Source organism: Lagenorhynchus albirostris, chromosome 9 (assembly GCF_949774975.1).
Source record: "Lagenorhynchus albirostris chromosome 9, mLagAlb1.1, whole genome shotgun sequence".
Taxonomy (NCBI): domain Eukaryota; kingdom Metazoa; phylum Chordata; class Mammalia; order Artiodactyla; family Delphinidae; genus Lagenorhynchus; species Lagenorhynchus albirostris.
The window spans coordinates 93,637,817-93,659,743 of record NC_083103.1 but is presented as its reverse complement, the minus strand read 5'-3'; the positions used below and the strand labels follow the sequence as shown (position 1 = coordinate 93,659,743).

Sequence of the window (21,927 nt, the reverse complement as noted above, 5' to 3'; positions counted from 1 at the left end):
GCACAGTGCGGGGGGCTAACCCCTGCCCTCTATTGAGGGCTGCTAAGAGGGAGGAGAGGATGAGGGCAGGTGCCGTGGGATATGCATCCATATCCCATAATAGGCATCCTTTCCTCTGCCTCTTTCCTTATCTCCAGCCACTCAACCAGAGTTCTGCTGGGTGACTTCTCTGGAGCACACCTCTTATAGTTACAAGAGCAGGTGCAAAGACACCTGCCCTTGGGGCGCTTCCAGTCTAGTGGGAAAAGCAGAGGGGTGCTCCCTGGGGAGGCGTGAGTACTATCAAGGGATGTGCTCAGGACCGGGGAGAGCAGGGAGCAGAAGGAAGCCAGCTTCTCCCTCCATCAGCAACTTGTGATGTGACAGCAGCCCCAGCACCTGCAGATGAGCTTCCGGCAGCCCGGAAAGCTACCCTGAAATTGCTCGGTAACTGTGTCAACATCTCATCCTCTGTTCTCTGCTTTCCTGTGGTCTTTCTGAATTACCCTCTGAGCCCTAGGTGGCCCCGTGAGGCCACCTAGTGAGGCCAGAGTTCTATTACCAGAGGGGAAGCCCAGAAATGTCTTTGCAATGACTCTGTCCCCTCCTCTCCATCCTCACAGCCACTACGTCACACGCAGAAAAGTACATATATGATGACTATACAACTCCATGAATTTTCACACATCCAAGTATGCAGAAGGGGGGATTCCCAGAGCAGGGAACAGGACAACACCCCAGAAGGTCACCACCCTCCCCCTGCAGGCGTAACCACCATCCTGACTTCAGAGTAGCATTGCCTCTTTTTGTACTTTATATTACACACACACACACACACACACACACACACACACACACACCATTTGCCTAGCTTCTTTGACCCAACATTATTTTGAGTTTGTGAATTTCATCCATATTGTTCTGTGTGGTTAGAGATCGCTCACTGGCACTTCTGTATAGTTTTCAATTACGTGTGTGTATCACAATTTATTTATCCATTGTGTTATCCGTTGATAGGCATTTGGGTAGTTTTCCGTTTGGAGCTATTACAGATGGTGCTGCTGTGAAAACTCTTGTCCGTGCCTCTTGGTGCTCTTGTGTATGCGTTCCTGTTGGGCCTATGAGAGGAACTGCTGGATCACGGGGTCTGCAGGTGTTAGGTTGAGAACACCCTGCCATTGTTGGGGGGTTGTACCAATTTTCCAATCAACATCTTCAGCCACGTCTTCTGCCCCTTTTGCCCCCTCCTCCTGCCCCTCCCACACACACACGTCCTAGGCTCTTGTTACACTCGGCTTGTCACCGTCTGGACAGCCGCTCTGCCTTTCACCCCCCAGCCCTCTGCCCCCGCTGATCCTACCGCCCATGGCGTGTTCTTCATCCTCTAGCTGAATGCATTCGCTGACAGTTAGCTGCTCACTCACCTGTCTCCCGTACTGGTCTGAGGGGCCCTGTGAGGACAAGGGCAGCATCTATCTATTCATCTTTGGGTCCCCAGCTGTGGAACATGGTGCCTGGAACATCATCGTCACAGAATACGTGTTTGATGAATGAATCCTAGCAGCCTGGCAATTGTAAAGCCTTAGACATTGGGCAAGTTTCCCTTCATAAGTTGATGAGAGGGTGGGAACTCATTCTCCAACTTGGGTTTGTATGGTCATTACTTCCTCTGATAATGAAGTCTTTCAAAGGGATTGGTATCTGGAAACGCAGCCTCCTCATTAACTCAGGCTCCAGGATGCCCAATCAACTGGCTGGGGACACATGTCCCAGGCTCCGGAGCAGAGTGCCTGGTCCCCATGCCCTCCTCCTGCTGCTGGAGACCTGGGGACCCTCCCTCCTTCCTCTTCATGCCCCGAGCATGGAGGAACCTCCTCTCTCCTGGGGAGATTTCCCATCAGACATTGTCACATGGTGGGTGGGGCAGGTGTGCTAGTGAGATGAGAACTGCAGTTCAGCCATGTTGCAAGGCAGGGACTGGGCTGAACGAGGGACCAGGGGACCTAACCACCATGTGTGATTGTGTAATATGATTGCTTTGCAGAAATATATTCCAGATTCCAAACAACTGCATCACAAATTCATTTATGAAAGAGCTCCAGGAGTGAGGGCACACTCGTGGACGTGTGATGGTACAAGACTGTGGGAGTGAGTGTGGGGTGAGAGGCAAATGCACGTGAGTCTGTGTGTGTACATACTGGAGTGTATGAACTTGTGTGTGCGGAATCCTCAGAATAGATGAGGGAAACTACATATGGTGCAGGATCCCAGGAATTACACCCTAGGGCTGGCCAGAGCTGCATTGAGTCCTGTTAGAAATTTTACCAAACAATTTAATACACTTGTTGTTTTTCTCTGATTATCAAAATAATACAATTTTATTGTAGAAAATTCTGTAAATATATAAAATATAGAGAGGAAAGTAAAAATTACTTGTACTCTCATTCCCTAAAGATAAACATTGGCAACATTTTGGTATATAATCTTCCAGTCTTTGATCTGTACGTATACCATGGTTTTGTTTTGGTTTTTTTACAAAATTAAAATAAAATTTTACACAATTGATATAATCTGCATTTTTCATGTAACATATGAAGAGACTTTGCCACACCATCGAATATTCTTTTTTTTTTTTTTTTTGGCTTGTGGGATTTTAGTTCCCCGACCAGGGATTGAACCCAGGCCCTTGGCAGTGAGAATGCAGATCCTAACCACTTTACCACCAGGGAATTCCCATGACATCAAGTATTCTTTTAAAATATTATCTGTATGTACATAACCTATTTAGCCAGTCCCCCAATTATTCTATATTTAATGTTTTTAATTTTTCACCATTATAATATTTCATTGAGAGTTCTTCATAAAAGTTTTTATGTACACGTTTTATTTTTTTCTTAGGTTAAATTTCTATAGGAATTCCTGGGTCACGAAGAGTATGAATATTCTTAAGGTTTGCATACACGTTTGCAAATTACTCTTCAGAAATTTTGCACCAATTTATACTTCTTATACAGCATTATAAGTAGTATATACTTCTTCCTTGTGCCCATACTAATCCAAGGTGTTATATATTTTTCTTTTTTTGACAGTTGGGATTTTTTTAAAAAGCGGTCTTGTTTTAAGTTATATTTCTTGGATTACTAGTTAGGTTGATTAGTGCTATGTGTTTTCTGGCAGTTTTTTTCATCTTTGGGTAATTGTCAATTCATGTCCTTTGTCCATTTTTTATTTGGGTGTATCGTGGTTTTCTTCTTATTGATTTGTAAGTGCTCTTTACATATTAAGGATAATAACCATTTTTGATCATATATGTTTCAAGTATTTGCTTGCCTTTGATTCTAGTTTTTATTATACCATAGGTTTTCTTTTTGTATAATTTAAATTTATAAATCATTTTTGATTTTTGCCTTTATTTTTGTTATTAGGACAGATCAATATTAACCTATAGTTTCTTCTTTCATAGTTTTACCTTTTTTTAACCTTTGATTCACTGGGACTTTATTTGGGAGTAGAGTTGTGTATTTCTGAAAGAGATTTCAGGACATTCTTGGGGAATCCAGGTTAAAAGAAGGCACCCAGGATCTGGGTAATATGCTAATGCCTTCAGGGGGAAGCCAAAGCATTCCTGCCCTGTGTAGACACAAATGTACATTCAGGTACACACTGACACACACAAGCAAGTACACTCAACTTTTCTCTACACATGCATACACACACACACCTCCACCCTCACAGAAAAATGTGCCGGGAGAAGACCATTTCCCCTTTTACGAAAGACTTGCACACCCCTTGCCTCATATGTGCCTCACTGTAACCACACAGGGTAGGCCGAGCTGTATTGCTTTCTCAGTGTGCAGGAGAGAAAACTGAAGCCCCAGAAACCATGGGAGACACTGTGGATCATATAGCAAGTGAGGCAAGCAGGTATCAAAGCCACTGCCCTGCCCTGCCTCGTGCTCAGATATGACCTGCAGATACCCACACGGTCCCCCAGTGCTGCAGCCTGAGAGGACTTCCCAACTACTAGGGCTCAGGGTGGCTTTCAGGGACCTCCTGGATTCAAGGCCAGATCTCCACAGGGGAGGCAGGAGGAGGAGTTTGCCAGGGAGCTCTGTGTGTGTTGTGGGGATGCCTGTACCTTCTCCCGACCATCTCCCTGCAGACATCTCCCTGCAGACAGTCTCCCTGCAGACATCAAAAAGGATGTTTTCTCCTATTGTAAGTCACTGGGCCCCTCAGCCCTCCCGTGGCGGACAGAGAATGTCCTTCTGTGACCCCATATCTGTCTGGAGGTCTGTCCCTCAGCACGTGCGTGAATGTGTCTACATGTCCGTGTGCGTGTGAGCGTGTGCATGTAGGCGTGTGTGTGCAGGATCCCGTGACTGCAGAGATAACTAATTATTAGCTCCCTCTGGCCTTGGGGGCCCCCCATCTGTTCCGGGGCTGCTCCCCCTCCCTAGACTTCCTCCCTGATGTCAAAGAGGCCCTGGTGCTGTCCTGCTTTCCCATCCCCACAGCTGACCAAAAAATAAAATAAAATGAAAGTCAGCCCCATCCCGCCTGCACCAGGGAAGGGGCTGACAGGAGGTCTGCAAACTAGCGCTTATCAAAAGCTCCTTCTCAAATTCATTTCAATATCTGAGCTTCTGGTTTCCAAGACAACGTAATCTTTTCATCAAAGCAACTGGTAAAACCACTGGGATCCGATATTGTTTTGTTGGCAACTTGTCAAAACTGTCATTTGGTTAAAAAAATTTTATAGATTTATATAACCTACAAATATATATATGGTGATCTATACCACTAATCATCATTAATAAAGTACCGCCCCCTGAAGGTTTCTTAGTTCCCTCTCCCACCCCTTCCTCCCCCAGAGGTGGGGGGGAGGGGGGAGGAATGAAGGAGCAGTAATTAGACAGCAGGGCTGGGAGGTGGCTTTGAGTGGGGACAGGCTGGGGGAGCCTGTCTACAGCCCTAATAAGGCAAATGTAGTAATTCAGCTTCTTCCCAGAGACTCCCATTACTCAGGGTTTCCCTGAGACCCTCCCTCCCCGCTTCTCCCTTCTCCTCCATCTCTCACTCAGAATACTCACATTTCCTGGCCTGGAGCCACAGTGGCCAGCGCCTAGATCAGTCCAAGAGGTAAACTGAGGCTGACCCAGCAACACACCAGAGCAGGCCCGTCAGCTCCCAGGGCCGAGCCCCGTGCCAAGTCCAGGGCGAACTCTGTTCACTGTGGCTCCAAAACCAGAAAGGGCAGACTAGGCAGGATCCTGCCTCCCGGGCCCCCAACCCGGCCATCACCTCCTCTGAGCCCAGGGCCCCCAGCAAGGCTGGAGGCGGAGGTGGAGGCCCAGAGGACTTGGGTCTCAGCATGCGTTCGCCTCTGCCCTCTGCCCCGCAGGCTCCCAGCGAGTATGAGACGAGTCCGGAGCAGCTCTTCTACCGGATCGCCCACCTAAACCGAGGACAGCAATACCTGCTGTGGGTGGCTGCTGTCACCTCTGCCGGCCGGGGCAACGGCAGCGAGAAGGTGACCATCGAGCCTGCTGGCAAGGGTGAGCAGCCTGGGACTGCGGCAGAGGGCAGAAGCCGCCCCCGCCTAGAATTCCGGTTCTCCCCCGGGAGGGGATGTCTTCCCTCCACCCTGTCGGTGACCTGGCTGTAAGGGGCTGGCCGGCCGCCCGCCTCCCTCCTGCACGCACCAAGACTGGGCCTCTGCTGCCCCCTGACTCCCAGAAAGCCTCACAACAGGCTCGAGGCAGCACCGCTAGCCAGGGGCGCTGGGCGTAATGCACCCTGGTCCCCAGCTCCCAACTCCAGCCCAGCTCAGCTCCTCCAGAGGGGACTGAGGTGGGGTACACCGCTTCCATGGCGCAGAGAGCTGCCAAGACGGCCCCCTCCTTCCAAAGCCGGGACACCTCAGGCAGGGGTGACCCCACTGATCGGTGGTTCGTTCAGCAAACAGACATTTACAGGGGGCATGCCGAAGGAGACTGTGGGCGAGATGGGGCACGCAGGGTGAATAAGACCATGTCTACTCTTGGGGGTGCCCCGCTGAACCCCTGGCCTGGGCATAAGTGTGGCATGGGGGCACGTGTACCCCCACTTCACAGGGAATGACAGTTCTGAGGCCTCAGCCCAAGATCGAGACAGAGGCCACCTCGCGGAGCTGCCGGGCCGCCTGCCCTGCGCTAACCCTGGGGCATGGGACTTAGCCACACAGGCCCGAGACTTCCAGCCTCTACTCTGACCCTGGGCTTCCCTGGGCCCTCCCTCGTCCCACAGCCACCTGTCGCTGTAGCCCTGGGGCCCCAGGACCAGGGCTCGGGTGGTTGGCGCCTGCCTCAGCCCAGCCGCCCTCCAGGGGTGACCAGCTTCCTTTGGCTGAGACCCGAGAGGCGCCTGCCCTCCCTGGACTCAGGGTCAGGGTCAGCGGGCACTGAACGGAGGGCCCGCAGCTGCCCTGCCAGCGGGGGCTGTCATCCCATTTTCCAGTGGACACTCTGAGGCTGGGGTGGCACGGTCTGCAAAGACAGCTGAGAGTGGTGGGCTAGCTTTTCTGGCTCCAAGTCAGAGCTCTTTCCACACGGCCTCAGGTGTCTAACCTCCCCTGGCCCCTCCTCCCAGAGGGGCTACCCAGCCCTTCTTCTGGACTTGTCTCCTCCAGGAGGGAAGGGGCCCAGGCCTCCGATCCTCCCAGGACAGCTGACACTGGCCCAGAGCGTGGCTGAAGGCTGGCCCCTTCCCCTGTGGAAATCAAATGGAACATGTTCCCAGAGGGCTTTGTACTTCTTCGAATGTGGACATCACGCACTTCTGTCCTCACAGCAGCCCTGGGAGGTGGAGGGACAGGAGCCAGTCCCAGCCACAGGGCAGAACTGGGTCTAGAACGGGATCTCTAGAGCCCCTGGTGCCATCCCTGAGGCCCCCAACACTTCTCTCTGCCCGCCATGGAGGCTGTCTTCGCTGGGCCCCTCTGTCCAGTCCACGTCTTTCTGGCCCCCGGCGGTCCTCCCCAGGCAGCTACCCTCAGAGGAGAGGAACCTCCATTCCCTGCACCCAAACCTCTAAGCATTGCTTCCTCAGCCACCTTACATCTTCCCTCTCCCCAAGAAGGGTCCCGTGGCTCAGTGGGGCTGACTGTGTCCCCCCGAAGCACGTGGTTGCTTGGTTAATTTAACACTTTCAGCCCTGGGCCTGGAGATCTCCAGGGTGCCCGACACGGCTACCTTCTCGCTGGGCCCTTGGCATCTCTGCCTCCCTTTGCTTTCCGTGATGCCGCCTGTGCGTCAGGGTCCTCAGGGTGCTCCTGTCTCCTGGGGGACATGCCTTCCTCCTCTGCGCCTGCATGTTGGGGACCCCAGGGCTCTGCCACTCCTCTGTCAATCTGCAGTCCCCCTCCTGGTGACCTCAGTCAGTCTGCTGCTGAGCGCACATCAGTGCGGTCCGGTCATCTCTCTCATGCTCCAAAACATTTATATCCACCTGCTTCCCAGCTACCCCCATGGGCGTCCCCCAGGTTTAGCATGAGCAGAATCTTCCCGGCTCTCCCACCTACCCTGCTCCTCCTCCTGTGGGCCTCAACTCCACGAGGGCACCAGCACCCATCTGGTTGGCCCAGTTGGGATCCTGGAAGTCACTCTCACCTCCCAAACTAGGGAGACTCCACGTCCTGGCATGTCTTCCCTTGAGCCCCTAGTCTGTTCTCCACCACCCGGTATCACCTCTCGCCTGCACTCCAGCCACTGTCTTGTCCCTGGTCTTCATCCTGCGAGATCACCTCCACCATGGGCTTCCCTGGTGGCGCAGTGGTTGAGAGTCCGCCTGCCGATGCAGGAGACACGGGTTCGTGCCCCGGTCCGGGAGGATCCCACATGCCGTGGAGCAGCTGGGGCCGTGAGCCATGGCCGCTGAGCCTGCGCGTCCGGAGCCTGTGCTCCGCAGCGGGAGAGGCCACACAGTGAGAGGCCCGCGTACCGCAGGAAAAAAAAAAAAAGATCACCTCCACCAAACCATCCTCTGCAAGCAGCCAGGGATTTATCTAAAACTCTGCTTTGAACATACCACTACTTACTTGTAAGCCTCCTCGTGACCTCAAGGGGAAGCCCAGCCTCCTTGAGGGGGCAGCAGAGCCCTGCTCGCTCTCCTCCTGCCTCCTGCTCACCGCTCTGGCCCCGGCTCTGCTGCCCCCTCTTCACTCACCCTGGGCTTTGGTCGCCCCAAAGGATCCTCCCACCCATCGTGTGTTTCAGGCCCCCGTGCCTCTACTCAGTGCCGTTCCCCCTTCCGACATGCCTTTCCTTCTCTGTGTGGTGAATTCCTTCTTAGCCTTCAAGTTTCAAGTCAAAGCTGCCAATTCCAGAAGCCGCCCCTGGCCTTCGCCTCCACCACCACTGCATTGCCAGAGTTCATTCCTCCTTCTTTCTGCTCCTAGGGTTACTTGTCTCTACCCCTACCGTAGTATTCTTCACCCTAATGATTTTTTTAAGTATCTTCCTCCCTCTTGGATGGCAAGCAACTTGAGGACAGGGAATAGATCTGATTCATTTTGTGGCCCCTCAGAGCCTCCTGTGATACCTGGCCCAAACAGGTATTTGATAAACGCTTGTCGTATCAATGACTCGCATCTGAAATTTCCTGGACTCTCCCCACACCCCAAGCCCGAGGTAGCGGTCAGGTAGGGGAAAGAGGACTTGAATTGTAAATTCAGGAGCCCTGAGAAAGGGGAGCCAGTGCGGTGCTGGTGGTAAAAGTGGGGTGTCTCTCATCCTGTCCTTCCTGTAGCCCCAGCAAAGATCATATCCTTTGGGGGCACTGTGACAACACCCTGGATGAGAGACGTCCGGCTGCCTTGCAATTCGGTGGGAGACCCAGCCCCTGCCGTGAAGTGGACCAAGGACAGGTGTGTGCGGGACCCCGCAGGGATAGGTGACCCCCAGGGATGGGCACAGCAGAAAGCCATGAAGAGAACCAATGTCCCTCCCTTCCAGTGACTCAGTCACCTCCAGCCCTGCAGGGGCCCAGCCAGGTACACGGCTACCACTCTCACACACAGGCCTGACCTCCCTGGCTCCCCTCTGTTGGCTGCCAAGGATCTCCCTTCCCTGGGTGATGGAAGAGGCCAAGATTCCTGGATATGCCCGGGAAGCACTGAGTAACAGCCCAAGAATCCAGGGTCCCCGAGCCAGCCCCCTACTGCTCCCAGCTCCAACTGCCTGCAGACCTGGGGGAGGCCCCCGGAGGAGGGGATGCCTGCTATAACCCATCCCCCACCCCCGCAGCGAAGACTCGGCCATCCCCGTGTCCATGGATGGGCACTGGCTCATCCACACCAATGGCACGTTGCTACTGCGTGCAGTGAAGGCTGAGGACTCGGGCTACTACACCTGCACAGCCACCAACACTGGGGGCTTCGACACCATCATCGTCAACCTTCTGGTGCAAGGTGAGACGCTGCGAGGCGGGTGGGGCTCCGGTGCCGACAGGGATGGAGGAATTCCATCGCGTGAGGGAGAGGGTTGTCGAACGGAAGAAGAAGACCCGCGACTGGGGAGACAGACCCTTGGTGGATCAGAGGGTCCCCGTGGAAGCGGGGGCAGGAGGGCTAGAGAGGAGAATGAGCAAGTGTGAGGGTGGCACCGAGAGGGTGGGACAGCCAGCCCCTCGCCCTCAACCCACCCCAATGTCAGAGATTAACCCTGTGGTGCGGGCTGGTGGCTCTCCCCTCACAGTTCCCCCGGACCAACCCCGCCTAACTGTCTCCAAAACCTCCGCTTCGTCCATCACCCTGACCTGGATTCCAGGTGACAATGGGGGCAGCTCCATCCGAGGTGAGAGGGGTCTGGATGAGGAGGGGGGAGGCAGGGGAAGGAATTCTGGGCCCAGGGGCAGAGGAAGGGCTTCGCTCACTCCCCCTGCTTGTCCTCATAATGCTTGGGAAATCATGGGGGAGGGGTGATTCAGACCCCAGGGAAGTTACCCAAGTGCCCTGGAAAATATACCAGCCTAGACGTCTGGACTTTCCAACACCCACCCTCCTTGCCACTGGTGAGCTGTGCGAGCCTGAGGCAGTCTGTTTTCTTGGGAAGCCTGTCTTCTTCTCCGGGTCTTAGTTTCCACATCTGTAACAGTAGACGAATGTTCTAGGTAGTGCCTCTCCACCTTAAACATGCATGTGAATCACCAGGGGATCTTGTCAGAGCACAGATTCTGGTTCAGGGGGTCTGGAGCGGAGGCTGAGAATTTGCATGTCTAACAAGCTCCCAAGTGGTGCTGATGCTTCGGGGCCAGGGGACTAAATATGGAGAAGCAGGGTCTAAACAGGACCCCATGTAAGCCTCACAGCTCCGGTTTCTGCTCCCCTCCCCACCTTGGCTTCTCAACCCTAACACAAGCGCTGACAGGAGAGAGCCCTACGACTCACCCAAGGGCCTTTCCGTTTTGCATCGAATTTGCATCCACCCCCTCCCAGTGGCCAAAGCACCCCCTGCCCCCTGCGGCGCCCAGCCCCATGATGCCTGTTGGGGTACCCCAGGCCCCGCCCTGCCCGACCTGAGCCAGGCAAACCTCCCGGGCAGGCTTCGTGCTGCAGTACTCGGTGGACAACAGCGAGGAGTGGAAGGATGTGTTCGTCAGCTCGAGCGAGCGGTCCTTCAGGCTGGACAGCCTCAAGTGTGGCACCTGGTACAAGGTGAAGCTGGCGGCCAAGAACAGCGTGGGCTCCGGGCGCATCAGTGAGATCATCGAGGCCAAGACCCACGGGCGGGGTAAGGCCCGGGGCGGGTGGAAGGCTTCTGGGGTAGGGAAGGAGGGCCCAGGGGAGCATGGAGACTCGAGGGGAGACTCCACCTAGTTCCCATCACCGCAGCATCGGATGAGTCACGGTAGCAGAAACTGGCCCCGCTTCCCTGCGGTGGGATGGCAGATGGGTGGCTCACCTCTTCCTCTTTCCTGCATGTGTCTTCCTCCTTGGCCAGGCCCTTCTCTCCTTGTCCTTCGCTCCCTCCTCTTCTTCCTCCCCCTCTGGAGGATCCCTACTCCCATCTGCGCCTCCCACCGATGCCCCGGAGCCACCGTGGTCCCCGCTGCCCCGGGAACTCTTTCCCAGTCTCTCTAACCTCTCTCTCCCTCTGGCCCCCCAGAGCCCTCCTTCAGCAAAGAGCAGCACCTCTTCACCCACATCAACTCCACACACGCTCGGCTTAACCTGCAGGGCTGGAGCAATGGGGGCTGCCCCATCACAGCCATCGTGCTGGAGTACCGGCCCAAGGGCACCTGGGCCTGGCAGGGCCTGCGCGCCAACAGGTCCGGGGAGGTGTTTCTGACCGAGCTGCGAGAGGCCACGTGGTACGAGCTGCGCATGAGGGCTTGCAACAGCGCTGGCTGCGGCAACGAGACCGCCCAGTTCGCCACCCTGGACTACGATGGCAGTGAGTCGGAAAGGGTGGGCAGGGCTGGAGCAAGGTGCTGCCAGGGAAGCTGGCAGAGAGGCAGACATGTAAAGAGATGGGCACGCAAATAGAAAAGAGGCAGGACTATAGTCAGGGACAAAGGCGGACAGGTGAAGAAGCAAGCAAAGGACAGGCCAAGGAACAGCAGACGGGTAGACAGGTAAGTGGGTAGATATACCTGTGACCAACACACATGGATAGGCAGACAAGCAGGTCAGTAACGCTAAAGACAGAGGGCCCTGGAAGGTGCAACCCTTGCTCTCCATTGCTTCAAAGAGATGAGAGGGAGCTTCCCTGGTGGTTCAGTGGTTGAGGGTCCGCCTGCCGATGCAGGGGACACGGGTTTGTGCCCCGGTCCGGGAAGATCCCACATGCCGCGGAGCGGCTGGGCCCGTGAGCCATGGCCGCTGGGCCTGCGCGTCCGGAGCCTGTGCTCCGCAGCGGGAGAGGCCACAACAGTGAGAGGCCCGCGTACTGCAAAAAAAAAAAAAAAGAGAGATGAGAGGGAGGTAAAGATGCAGTTGCGGTCCTGCCCTATAAGAACCCTCTGCTCAGATGGTACATTAGCCAAGACAGGGTAGCCTGTGCTGCAGTAACAAGTACACACTAAAAGCTTCATGGCTTGATCCAATAAAGATTTGTTTCTCGCTCTCATAACACCTTGTGAGGGTTGGCTGGCCACCATCTTTAGCTATGCCATCTTGAACATGTAGCTTCCGTGGTCACCAACAAGAGAGGGAGAAAAAAGAAACAGCAGTTCCTAACTGCCCTGGCCAGGAGGTGATACTCATCATTTCTAGTCGCACTCTGTTGTCCAGAACTAGTAACATGGCTCTAACCTAACTGCCAGGAAGTCTGGGGAATGTAGATGAGCACACGGATGTTTGGTGAGTACTAACTGGTATCTGCCACATAGGGGTACCTCACACTCATGCACACACATGCAGTTAAGCACATAGACGGCTGAATTCATAGGGACCAGCTGTCACAAGCTAAATTGAGTCTACCTATGTGTTAAGGAAACAGAATAAAAGTGGTATCGGAAGGGGATGGGCTCAAACAAGGAAGGCTTCATGAAGGAGATGACTCTTAAGTGAGGTTTTGAAACAAGCAAGCCTCGGGGCTTGGCAGAAGGCTATGTCAGCAGGAGAACTCAACATTGCCTCCTTGCAGCCCCCAAGGTTAGCAGATTTCGCCCACGGGATGGGAAGCAGGGAGAGAATGCAGGGTGTTTAGTGGCTTTTGCCTCCATCTGGGGAAGAGAGCACGCGATCCCACTTCCCTGACTTTTCTCTCCTACGGTCCTCACCATCCCCCTCCACCTTACCAGCTGGATGTGGGAATCTAAGTTCAGCATTCTAGAAATGAACACTGAACTCCAACAAGCAGAGTAGACTATCTCTGAGAGACTTTAGGAAAATTCTAAAAGGAAGTCATTAAAATCATATGCAGTATAAAAACTACACAACTGTTCATGGCTGTCCTGATGGGACCAGAATTAGGGGGAGCAGAGGGGAGAGTTGGGGCTCTGCACCAGGAAGTAGGGATCAGAGTGAGACCAAAGGCAGCAAAGGAGGTCCAAGGGCTACCTTGCCCATGAGACTCTGCATAACACTCAACTCATAAGGGACAACTGACTCCCTTCTTCACCCCTGTTCAGGCACCATCCCGCCCATCAAGTCTGCACAAGGCGAGGGGGACGATGTGAAGAAGCTGTTCACCATTGGCTGCCCGGTCATCCTGGCCACCCTGGGGGTGGCACTGCTCTTCATCGTTCGCAAGAAGAGGAAAGAGAAGCGGCTGAAGCGACTCCGAGGTGGGCGAGTTTCCTATGGGCTTCCTGGGAGGGAGTGCTGACCCTCAGCCACGCTGGCCACTTTCCACTGGCTCACAGCACCATCTGGACAAGGGAGAGTGCCCGTGTCCCCTTGAAGGGAGAGCTGCCACTCCAGCCTTCTGAAACCCCTTAGTTGTTCACTGCTTCCTCCTCTATGCCCCCAGGACTTTGTGCCTGCCCTCACCAGGGCTGACTTTTAGAGGGACACAGTGGTAAAACCATATTGCTTGTTAAAATATTTAAACATTTCCATGTTGATTGGTAAATAGATGTTGCTCCCTTCTACCCTGGGTGCTCCATTCTCTCATATAGGATCCCCGAGACTTTCCTAGGACCCAGCCACTAAAGAGTAGACCTCCAAGTGGCCTCTAGGACTTTGCTCTGGTTTGACTGAGCTGTTTCTATGCCTTGTCAGGCGCTAAATATTTTTAATATCATCCCCTGTCCCAACACCTGCTACCATAGTCTGGCATGAATGGGTCTGATTTACCTTGATTTCCCCAGGACCCACTAGTTGCTTAATAAATGTCTGTTCACACATCTGGAAAACATTTATTGAGTATCTGCTGTATTGTAGATACTGCCAGACATTGGAGGTGTAAAGATGAATGAAGAAGGAACAGCCCATGCCCTTATAGAATTCACAGCCAAGGCACAATAATAGCACAGAAGAGGGAATGACTAAGGCTGCCTAGGGTGTTTGTTTAGGAGTTGGGTAGAAGAAAGGATGGTTCAGTGGGTGGTTAATGGTTGTTAAATGGATGGATGGTTGGATGGATGGATGGAAGATTGGATGGTTGATCGATTGATAGTTGAATCGATAGTTGGCTGGATCAATGGAAGGATGGATGGATGGATGGATGGATGGGTGGATACTTGGATGGACAGATGGATGATAAGATGGATAGATGGTTGTATGAATGGATGATTGGATGAATGGTTGAATAGATGAATGGATAATTAGGTGAATGGTTGAACAGATGGTTGTACAGATGATTAGATGGTTGGATGGGTTGATGGTTGAATGGAGGAATGGTTGGATCAGTGGATGGCTGGCTGGCTGGCTGGCTGGATGGATGGGTAGTTGAATGAATGCATGATGTATGGGTGGGATGGATTGACAGGTGGAGAGATCAATAATGAATGGATGGATGAGTGGGTAGATAGATGGTTGAATTCGTTCATGAAGCTAGATTTGATCTAACAGATCATTCTCAGTTATCAGAGGTCTAGTGGATTACCTGGGTCCTTTGCTTCTCCTCTCTTATCAATTCCTAACCTGACAGTCCTGAACCTATTCAAGGCTCCTCTGAGACAAAGCAGTGACCCTCAAATCCATCCATGGACTTTTTTGGGACAGATGTCCTAGAGAAGGAAATGAAACTTCTTGGTTGATGTCATCTGGAGATACCCATTGACCCCCTCTACTTCATTCCCCACTCTCTCCTCTCCCCAACAGATAACTGAGGATAGACCTACCACTGATGCCCATTTCCAGACTGCTATGATGTTTTGTTTGATTAGAGTTGATTCAGGAAGCTGATGGAGCACTTTACATACCCTTTGCTTTGGGGAGGATCTCCCTATTAGATAAAAATCTGAGGAAAGGAAAGCAGAACTGAGCCAAATCCTGAAGTGGGAGCAGTGAGACCTTATGTTTTGGACTGTCTCAGAACTCCTTATATTTCTTCCCAGGAGACAAGCCCTGGCCGCATTTTAGGAAGTTCTCCCACCTTGTTCCCCATGCCTCTTCCAATTCTCGTCCTTCTCAGACTCCATTCTCACTCAGTCCCCTCTCTCTACTGTTTTGCAGATGCAAAGAGTTTGGCAGAAATGTTAATAAGGTGGGTGTCACATAGCTGCTTCCTCTCTCCTCCCCTCCCCCTTCCTCCCTTCAGGGTACAGGTTTCTAAGACCCCACTGTCCTGCAAAACCCCTCCCCCAACCCGTTATGACTGCTGAGTCACCCTCCTCCAACCCTTCTCTCCACAGCAAGAACAACCGAAGCTTTGACACCCCCGTGAAGGGGCCACCCCAGGGCCCACGGCTACACATTGACATCCCCAGGGTCCAGCTACTCATCGAGGACAAGGAGGGCATCAAGCAGCTGGGTGAGTGACAGGTGCCATGAGCTCTCTGTCCTGCTGAGTGTGCTTCCCCAGGCCACATCCCACGAAGGGCAACCACCAGTCCTCACACAGTGCCCAGGGTTCCAGAAGCAGCCCCGTCAACAACTCAACAACCTAAGAACTCGCTGCAGCTTCTCTCAAGGACTAGGTTTCCTCCTCCGTTGATGGGAAGACTTGACCTGACCTTTCTTGGTTTCATTGCTGGATAAAGACAAAGAGAAATTTGGGGAGCAAAGATGGTGCCCAAAGGGAAGGACTGCTGCTGATTGCACTTCTTCCCCCAGGAGATGACAAGGCCACCATCCCTGTGACCGATGCTGAGTTCAGCCAAGCTGTCAACCCTCAGAGTTTCTGCACCGGTGTCTCCTTGCACCACCCAGCCCTCATCCAGAGCACAGGACCCCTCATCGACATGTCTGACATCCGGCCAGGCACCAGTATGCATTATCCCTGGGGAGACAGCCCTCCTCCCACATGGGGTTTCGTGGGCACAGCATAAGACAAAGGTGACATTTTTTAAAAAAAAAGGAGGGAGGAGCACTATGGAAGAAGGGAAAGAGCACTGGAATTAGAGTCTAGAGACCTTGATTATAGACTCACTAGCTATGGCCTTGGGCATGTCACTAACCTTATCTCTCTGGGCCTCAGTTTCCTTACCTAGAAGTTTTGAGAGGGTTAGTTGTTCTTTCTCTCCAAGGGCCTTCTGCATCTTCCACTGTGACTCTGGACATAAGCATAGAATACATCCAGCACTGTAGGGAATGAATGGACAGTCATGAGGCAGCAGGAGATGAGGTGACATTCTTCCCAGGCTGAAGGAAAAGACAGGGTGGCCGGGGAGGACTAGGACGCCGCCCAGTGCCCGACACTGCCGCTCTCCTTCTCCACAGATAGCTCTGTGGTCAGGAAAGGCAGCTCACTCAGCTTTCCCAGGGGAGCTTCTGTGGCTGCTTCTGCCTCCTCCCTTGCTCCTGCTGCCCTTTCTGGTAAATGCCAGCTGTCCAAGCCTGAATGCCTGCAGCTGGAGGGTACTAGCTCTTGCTTCCTCTGTGCAGATCCAGTGTCCAGGAAGAATATAAAGTCAGCCCACAGCACCCGGAACCGGTACTCAAGCCAGTGGACTCTGACCAAGTGCCAGGCCTCCACACCCGCCCGCACCCTCACCTCCGACTGGCGCACTGTGGGCTCCCAGCATGGTGTCACTGTCACCGAGAGTGACAGCTACAGTGCGAGCCTCTCCCAGGACACAGGTAAGCCCAAGGACCTGCCTTCATTCTGCTCACTGTCCTCCAGCTCCCCCATTATCCATCTCCACCTTTGGTTTTCCCAGCTGTTGGAGTCCAAGGCACAGGTCAGTTTCATTTCCAGCTGGTCACTGACTCACTGTGTGGCTATGACAAAAACCCTTGACCTAGCAGAGCTCTGCTTGGTCAAGGATTTCATTTTGTTCTCCCAAAAGATAACAGAGAAAATGGTACACATGATGTTTGCTGGAGAAAAGGCTAAGTGTTGCTCAGAGGATGATGCTTATTTTCAAGAATGAAAGATGTTCTGCCCTTCATTAGGCAGCACATCAAATATCCCACTTCTGCCACCACCACTACCTTCACAGGCAGAGAGCAGGATCTTGTGAGCCTGCTCCACTCCATAGTCAGGCTTTCAGATGGCTGCTGGGCTTATGGGTAGGGGAACTGCTCAGTCTGATCTCATTTACACCCTTTCCCCATAAACCCACTTTATTTTTTATCGAGATATAACTGACGTATAACCTTTAGTTTCAGGTGTACATCATAATGATCTGATATTTGTAATATATTGCAAAATGATCACCACAGTAAGTCTAGTTAACATCCATCACCATGTATAGTTACAATATTTTTTCTTATAATGAGAACTTTAAAGAACTACTCTCTTAGCAACTTCCAAATATTCAATACAGTGTTATTAACTATAGTTATCATGCTGTACATTACACCCCCATGACTCATTTATAACCGGAAGTTTGTACCTTTTGACCACCTTCACCCATTTTGCCCAACTCCCACCCCCCACCTTTGGCCACCACCAATCTATTCTCTGTATCAGTGAGCTTGGGGGTTTTGTTTGTTGTTGTTGGGGGTTTTTTAGATTCCACATATAAGTGAGATCATACAGTGTTTGTCTTTCTCTGTCTGATTTGTTTCACTTAGCATGATGCCCTCAAGGTCCATCCATATCTTCCCAAATGGCAAGATTTCCTTTTTTATGGCTGAGCAATATCTCATTTTGTGTGTGTGTGTGTGTGTGTGTGTGTGCATGTGTGTGTGTGTGTGTGTGTGTGTGTATATATATATCACATATTCTTTATTTACTCATCCACCGATGGACATACAGGTGCTTCCATGTCTTGGCTATTGTAAATAATGCTGCAATGAATATGGGGGGTGCCACTCATTTCCCCTCAACTCTGTGCCTTCCGTCTCCCCAGACAAAGGACGGAACAGCATGGTGTCCACCGAGAGCGCCTCTTCCACCTACGAGGAGCTGGCCCGGGCCTACGAGCATGCCAAGCTGGAGGAACAACTGCAGCACGCCAAGTTTGAGATCACCGAATGCTTCATCTCCGACAGCTCCTCTGACCAGATGACCACAGGCACCAACGAGAACGCTGACAGCATGACATCCATGAGCACGCCCTCAGAGCCTGGCATCTGCCGCTTCACCGCCTCCCCACCCAAGCCCCAGGATGCCGACCGGGGCAAAAATGTGGCTGTGCCCATCCCTCACCGGGCCAACAAGAGTGAGCGCTCAGACCACCTCCCTTGCTGTGTCCCCTGCCCCCAAACCCCACGAGCCCTGGCTAGACCTAGCCCTAACTGCACCTGGGTCCTGCCAGCCCAGCACGGCTCCTTGGCAGGCGGGGGGTAGTGCAAAGAACAAGGACTTGGGAGCAAGCAGATCAGGGCGCACATCCTGGCTTAACCTCTTAATACTGCTGTGACCTTGGGCAAGTCCTTTAACCTCTCTGGCCTTAATTTTCTCATTTGTAAAATGCAACTGATAGCATATACTTTGCATTGTTGTAAGGATCATTAGAAATGATATACGTGCCTGGCACATAGTAGGTTCTCATTAAGTAGTGATCATTCCCTTAATCTGAAGCTATGCCAGGATGGAAAGAGACTGCTTATGGGGTCAGCTGCCCAATGGCCATTGGTCTCAATACTGTTTGAACTTAATCTAAACCCAAAGGAGCAATCCTGGCAGTTCAGCCCGTGGTGGCCAAACCTCATGGTGGGCAATGACCTAGCCTGACTGGGAACCATCTGACTCCAGGGGCCTGGCCAGAGCATATGTCCTTTGGGGTCAGCAGGGCAGGTCTAGGATAACCAGGGAGAGGGGGGCAGGGAAGCCCCCCAGCAGACATTAGGGCCACGGGGTGCAAGGCCCAGGCTGTCAAAGTAGGCAATCTGGTCTGCTCAGCACTGGCCTTGCTAAGTGGCCGTGCTGACCTAGGGGCTCAGGGTCATCTAGAGAAGAGCCTGGGGTAACAGAAATTACAAAGACTTAGGAGACGAGCAGCCCTGAATGACTTCCCCTCCCTGTGTAGCTGTGTGAATTTGGGCAAATTACTTAATCTCTCTGAACCTCAGTTTCCTCACTTGCAAAATGCAGGCAGGTATTAACCTATGCAGGGGGCTGTGGGGACTAAACGAGATGACCTAAGGAAAGTGCCTGGCACAGTGGACGGGAGAGAGGCACGTGCACAGGCGAGGGTGCTCGCAGGGCAGAGGGATCAGCATGTGAGGGTCCTAGAAGCTTGTCCCGAGGAGGCACTTTAAGAAATTAGGAACATTCTGCCTGGAGAAGAGGAGACGAAGGAGAGGGACGGGGAAATGTAGCTGACTTCAGATGTCTGAAAGGCTGCGGTGAGAAAGAGGGGAAAGCCTTGTTCTGGGGGTCCTCAGAGGACAGAATCGGGCTGAACGTGGGGAAGTGACAGGGAGTGACATTCCTCTCCTCCTCGGAGTAAAGAAAAGCTTTCTAGGGAATTCCCTGGCGGTCCAGTGGTTGAGACTTGGCGCTTTCACTGCCGTGGGCCTGGGTTCGATCCCTGGTCGGGGAACTAAGATCCCGCAAGCCACGCGACATGGCCAAAAAAAAAAAAAAAAAGCTTTCTAACAGCCAGAGCTCTTAGGACATCCCTGTTTAGAAATGAGCTCTTCACCAGCTGAAGCTGATCGGCTATAGTGATCAATTAACAATGGGTATCAATTTACTGAGCATTGCCGTGCGCCAGCCACTGTACTAAGCGCTTTCCTTACTTTATCTCATTCCCTCCTCACAGTATTCCTGTAGGGAAATATGATTATCCCCATTTCATAGATAAGAAAACTGAGGCTCAGAGAGGCCAAGTAACTCATCTTTCCTCGACTCTTTACTGCCTGTCTGGTGGAGGGACTCCTATGCCAGGTCAGGGAGAAGACTGAGGGGTAGGGGTGGGGAAACAAGCTGGCCGCTGGTTCCAAGAGGCCTCTGGCGCTAACACGCCCTGCTTCCTCCATTCCAGGTGACTACTGTAACCTGCCCCTCTACGCCAAGTCGGAGGCTTTCTTCCGAAAGGCAGACGGGCGGGAGCCCTGCCCCGTGGTCCCGCCCCGCGAGGCCTCCATCAGGAACCTGGCTCGAACCTACCAGCCCCAGGCTCGCCACCTGACCCTGGACCCTGCCAGCAAGCCCTTGGGCCTCCCGCACCCGGGGGCCGCCGCCACAGCCACCTTACCTCAGAGGACTCTGGCCATGCCAGCTCCCCCAGCAGGCACGGCGCCCCCGGCACCCGGTCCCACCCCTGCTGAGCCCCCGGCTGCCCCCAGTGCCGCCCCTCCGGCCCCCAGCACTGAGCCTCCGCGGGCCGGGGGCCCACACACCAAAATGGGGGGCTCCAGGGACTCACTTCTCGAGATGAGCACATCAGGGGTAGGGAGGTCTCAGAAGCAGGGAGCCGGGGCCTACTCCAAATCCTACACCCTGGTGTAGGGACACAACCAGAAGAGTGGCCCTCCGCCTGGACCTGTCTGCACCTCCAGCCGTCACACACCAGCTGGGCTGATTTCCTGCATTATTTATATTAAATTGACAGATGAAAACCGACCAACAAGGGAAAGACAACCCCCAAGTCATGAACGCTTGTACATAGAACTCTTTTGTACAAATGAAACTATTTTCTTCTTCTCCATGAAGCCAGGGCACAAAGAATTTGACAGTGCAAGTCAAATTCCCCACCCCACAAAATATGTGTGGAGAGATATATACATATATAGAGAGAGAGGAACACATCGACAAGCTATATATCTATATATTTCTCTCACCTTATTTTGAGACAGAGGCACAAAGGCTCAGCAATTTTTCCCTCCTACTCACCCTCCCTCCAATCTAGGTGGTTTTGACAAAGACCAAAATCCCAACTCAGAGACACTGCATGCGATTTTACTGTTCCAAGAAAACCAGGAGTTGCTTCAATTTGCAGATGCTTATGTGTTGATACCTTTTTCTATGAAAAAAGACCCAGCGCCGTGTGCAATAAAGGTTATGTTTCTACATGGTGGCTTTTTTCCCATTTGGCAAGGGCCAGTGGGGAGGCAGGGAGGAGAGGCCCCTGTACCAGGCCATCTGTCTCTCAGGGAGAGACTTCGAGAAGCCCAGTTTTAGCTCAGCACGTTAAACTTTTAAAAAGGCTTTCCATTAGCCAAGCTGCCTCCTTGAGCACTTCTGTGCTGGGCCCTACAGGGGACCAGCTGTGTGTCTTTGAGCGAGCTCCTAAACCTCTCTGAGCCACAGTTTGCTTATCGGTAAAATGAGGCAACCTTGGCGAGAGCGCTGGGGAGCCGGTATGGGGGTGGAAGGCTGTGTCTACTGGCTTCTCTCCTTTGGGAGAAAGCAGTGTAGCCAGGGGAACAAAGCTACGCTAACCGCTAGTGGGAAGTTGTGTAAGAGATGCCTCTAAACTGGGAAGGGAGGGAGAGATGATATTACCCTGGGAGTCCAGCCAGAGCCTGAAGTTCTGGGCTGACTGTTAGGACAAGAAAAGGCCAAAGGGAGAAGGAATGAGGTCATCAGAGGTCAGAAATGTGGAAAGGGCTCATGGAGGAGGGGAATGGGTTGCAGCCAGAGAGAATGAGGCAGCGGGCACCTGGTGTCAGAGGAGCTGCAATTAGATTCCAGGTGGAAGGAATCGCACCCACGTGCAGGTACGCAAAGGAGGCGTTTCTGAGAAGAGGGTCAAAGGGCACGTGAGCTGGGCCTCCAAGGACGTGAGGGTTTGGATAGGCAGAGGAGAGGGAAAGACCCAGGAGAATGCAAAAGCCCAGGGGCGTGGAGTTCACGGTGCCCCTCCACGGTGGCCAGGACCCCTGGGTGAAAAGGAAGTGTCCCTCAGAAGTACAAAGGGGGCTCCTGAGCTCAGCACCCAAAGTCGAGACTGAGTTGTGGACCCGGAATCTGGAATGAAGGTGAGCCTGCTGTTCCCACCACCCTTTCCCCAAAACAGAGA

General features: G+C 52.9%; 1 protein-coding gene across 1 annotated transcript in view; it reads left to right on the top strand.

Annotated features, from left to right (window-relative positions):
• Positions 1 to 20,414, top strand: part of DSCAML1 (DS cell adhesion molecule like 1) — a 327,097-nt gene extending 306,683 nt beyond the window's left edge. The window contains exons 20-32 of the mRNA XM_060157966.1: positions 5,384 to 5,537; positions 8,767 to 8,884; positions 9,264 to 9,427; positions 9,714 to 9,812; positions 10,560 to 10,748; positions 11,124 to 11,411; positions 13,093 to 13,248; positions 15,083 to 15,113; positions 15,262 to 15,380; positions 15,683 to 15,835; positions 16,454 to 16,648; positions 17,866 to 18,177; positions 19,948 to 20,414. Of these exons, the coding sequence (XP_060013949.1) occupies positions 5,384 to 5,537; positions 8,767 to 8,884; positions 9,264 to 9,427; positions 9,714 to 9,812; positions 10,560 to 10,748; positions 11,124 to 11,411; positions 13,093 to 13,248; positions 15,083 to 15,113; positions 15,262 to 15,380; positions 15,683 to 15,835; positions 16,454 to 16,648; positions 17,866 to 18,177; positions 19,948 to 20,414 (2,445 nt within the window). The remainder of the gene's footprint in view (positions 1 to 5,383; positions 5,538 to 8,766; positions 8,885 to 9,263; positions 9,428 to 9,713; positions 9,813 to 10,559; positions 10,749 to 11,123; positions 11,412 to 13,092; positions 13,249 to 15,082; positions 15,114 to 15,261; positions 15,381 to 15,682; positions 15,836 to 16,453; positions 16,649 to 17,865; positions 18,178 to 19,947) is intronic.
• The last annotated feature ends 1,513 nt before the right edge of the window (positions 20,415 to 21,927 follow it).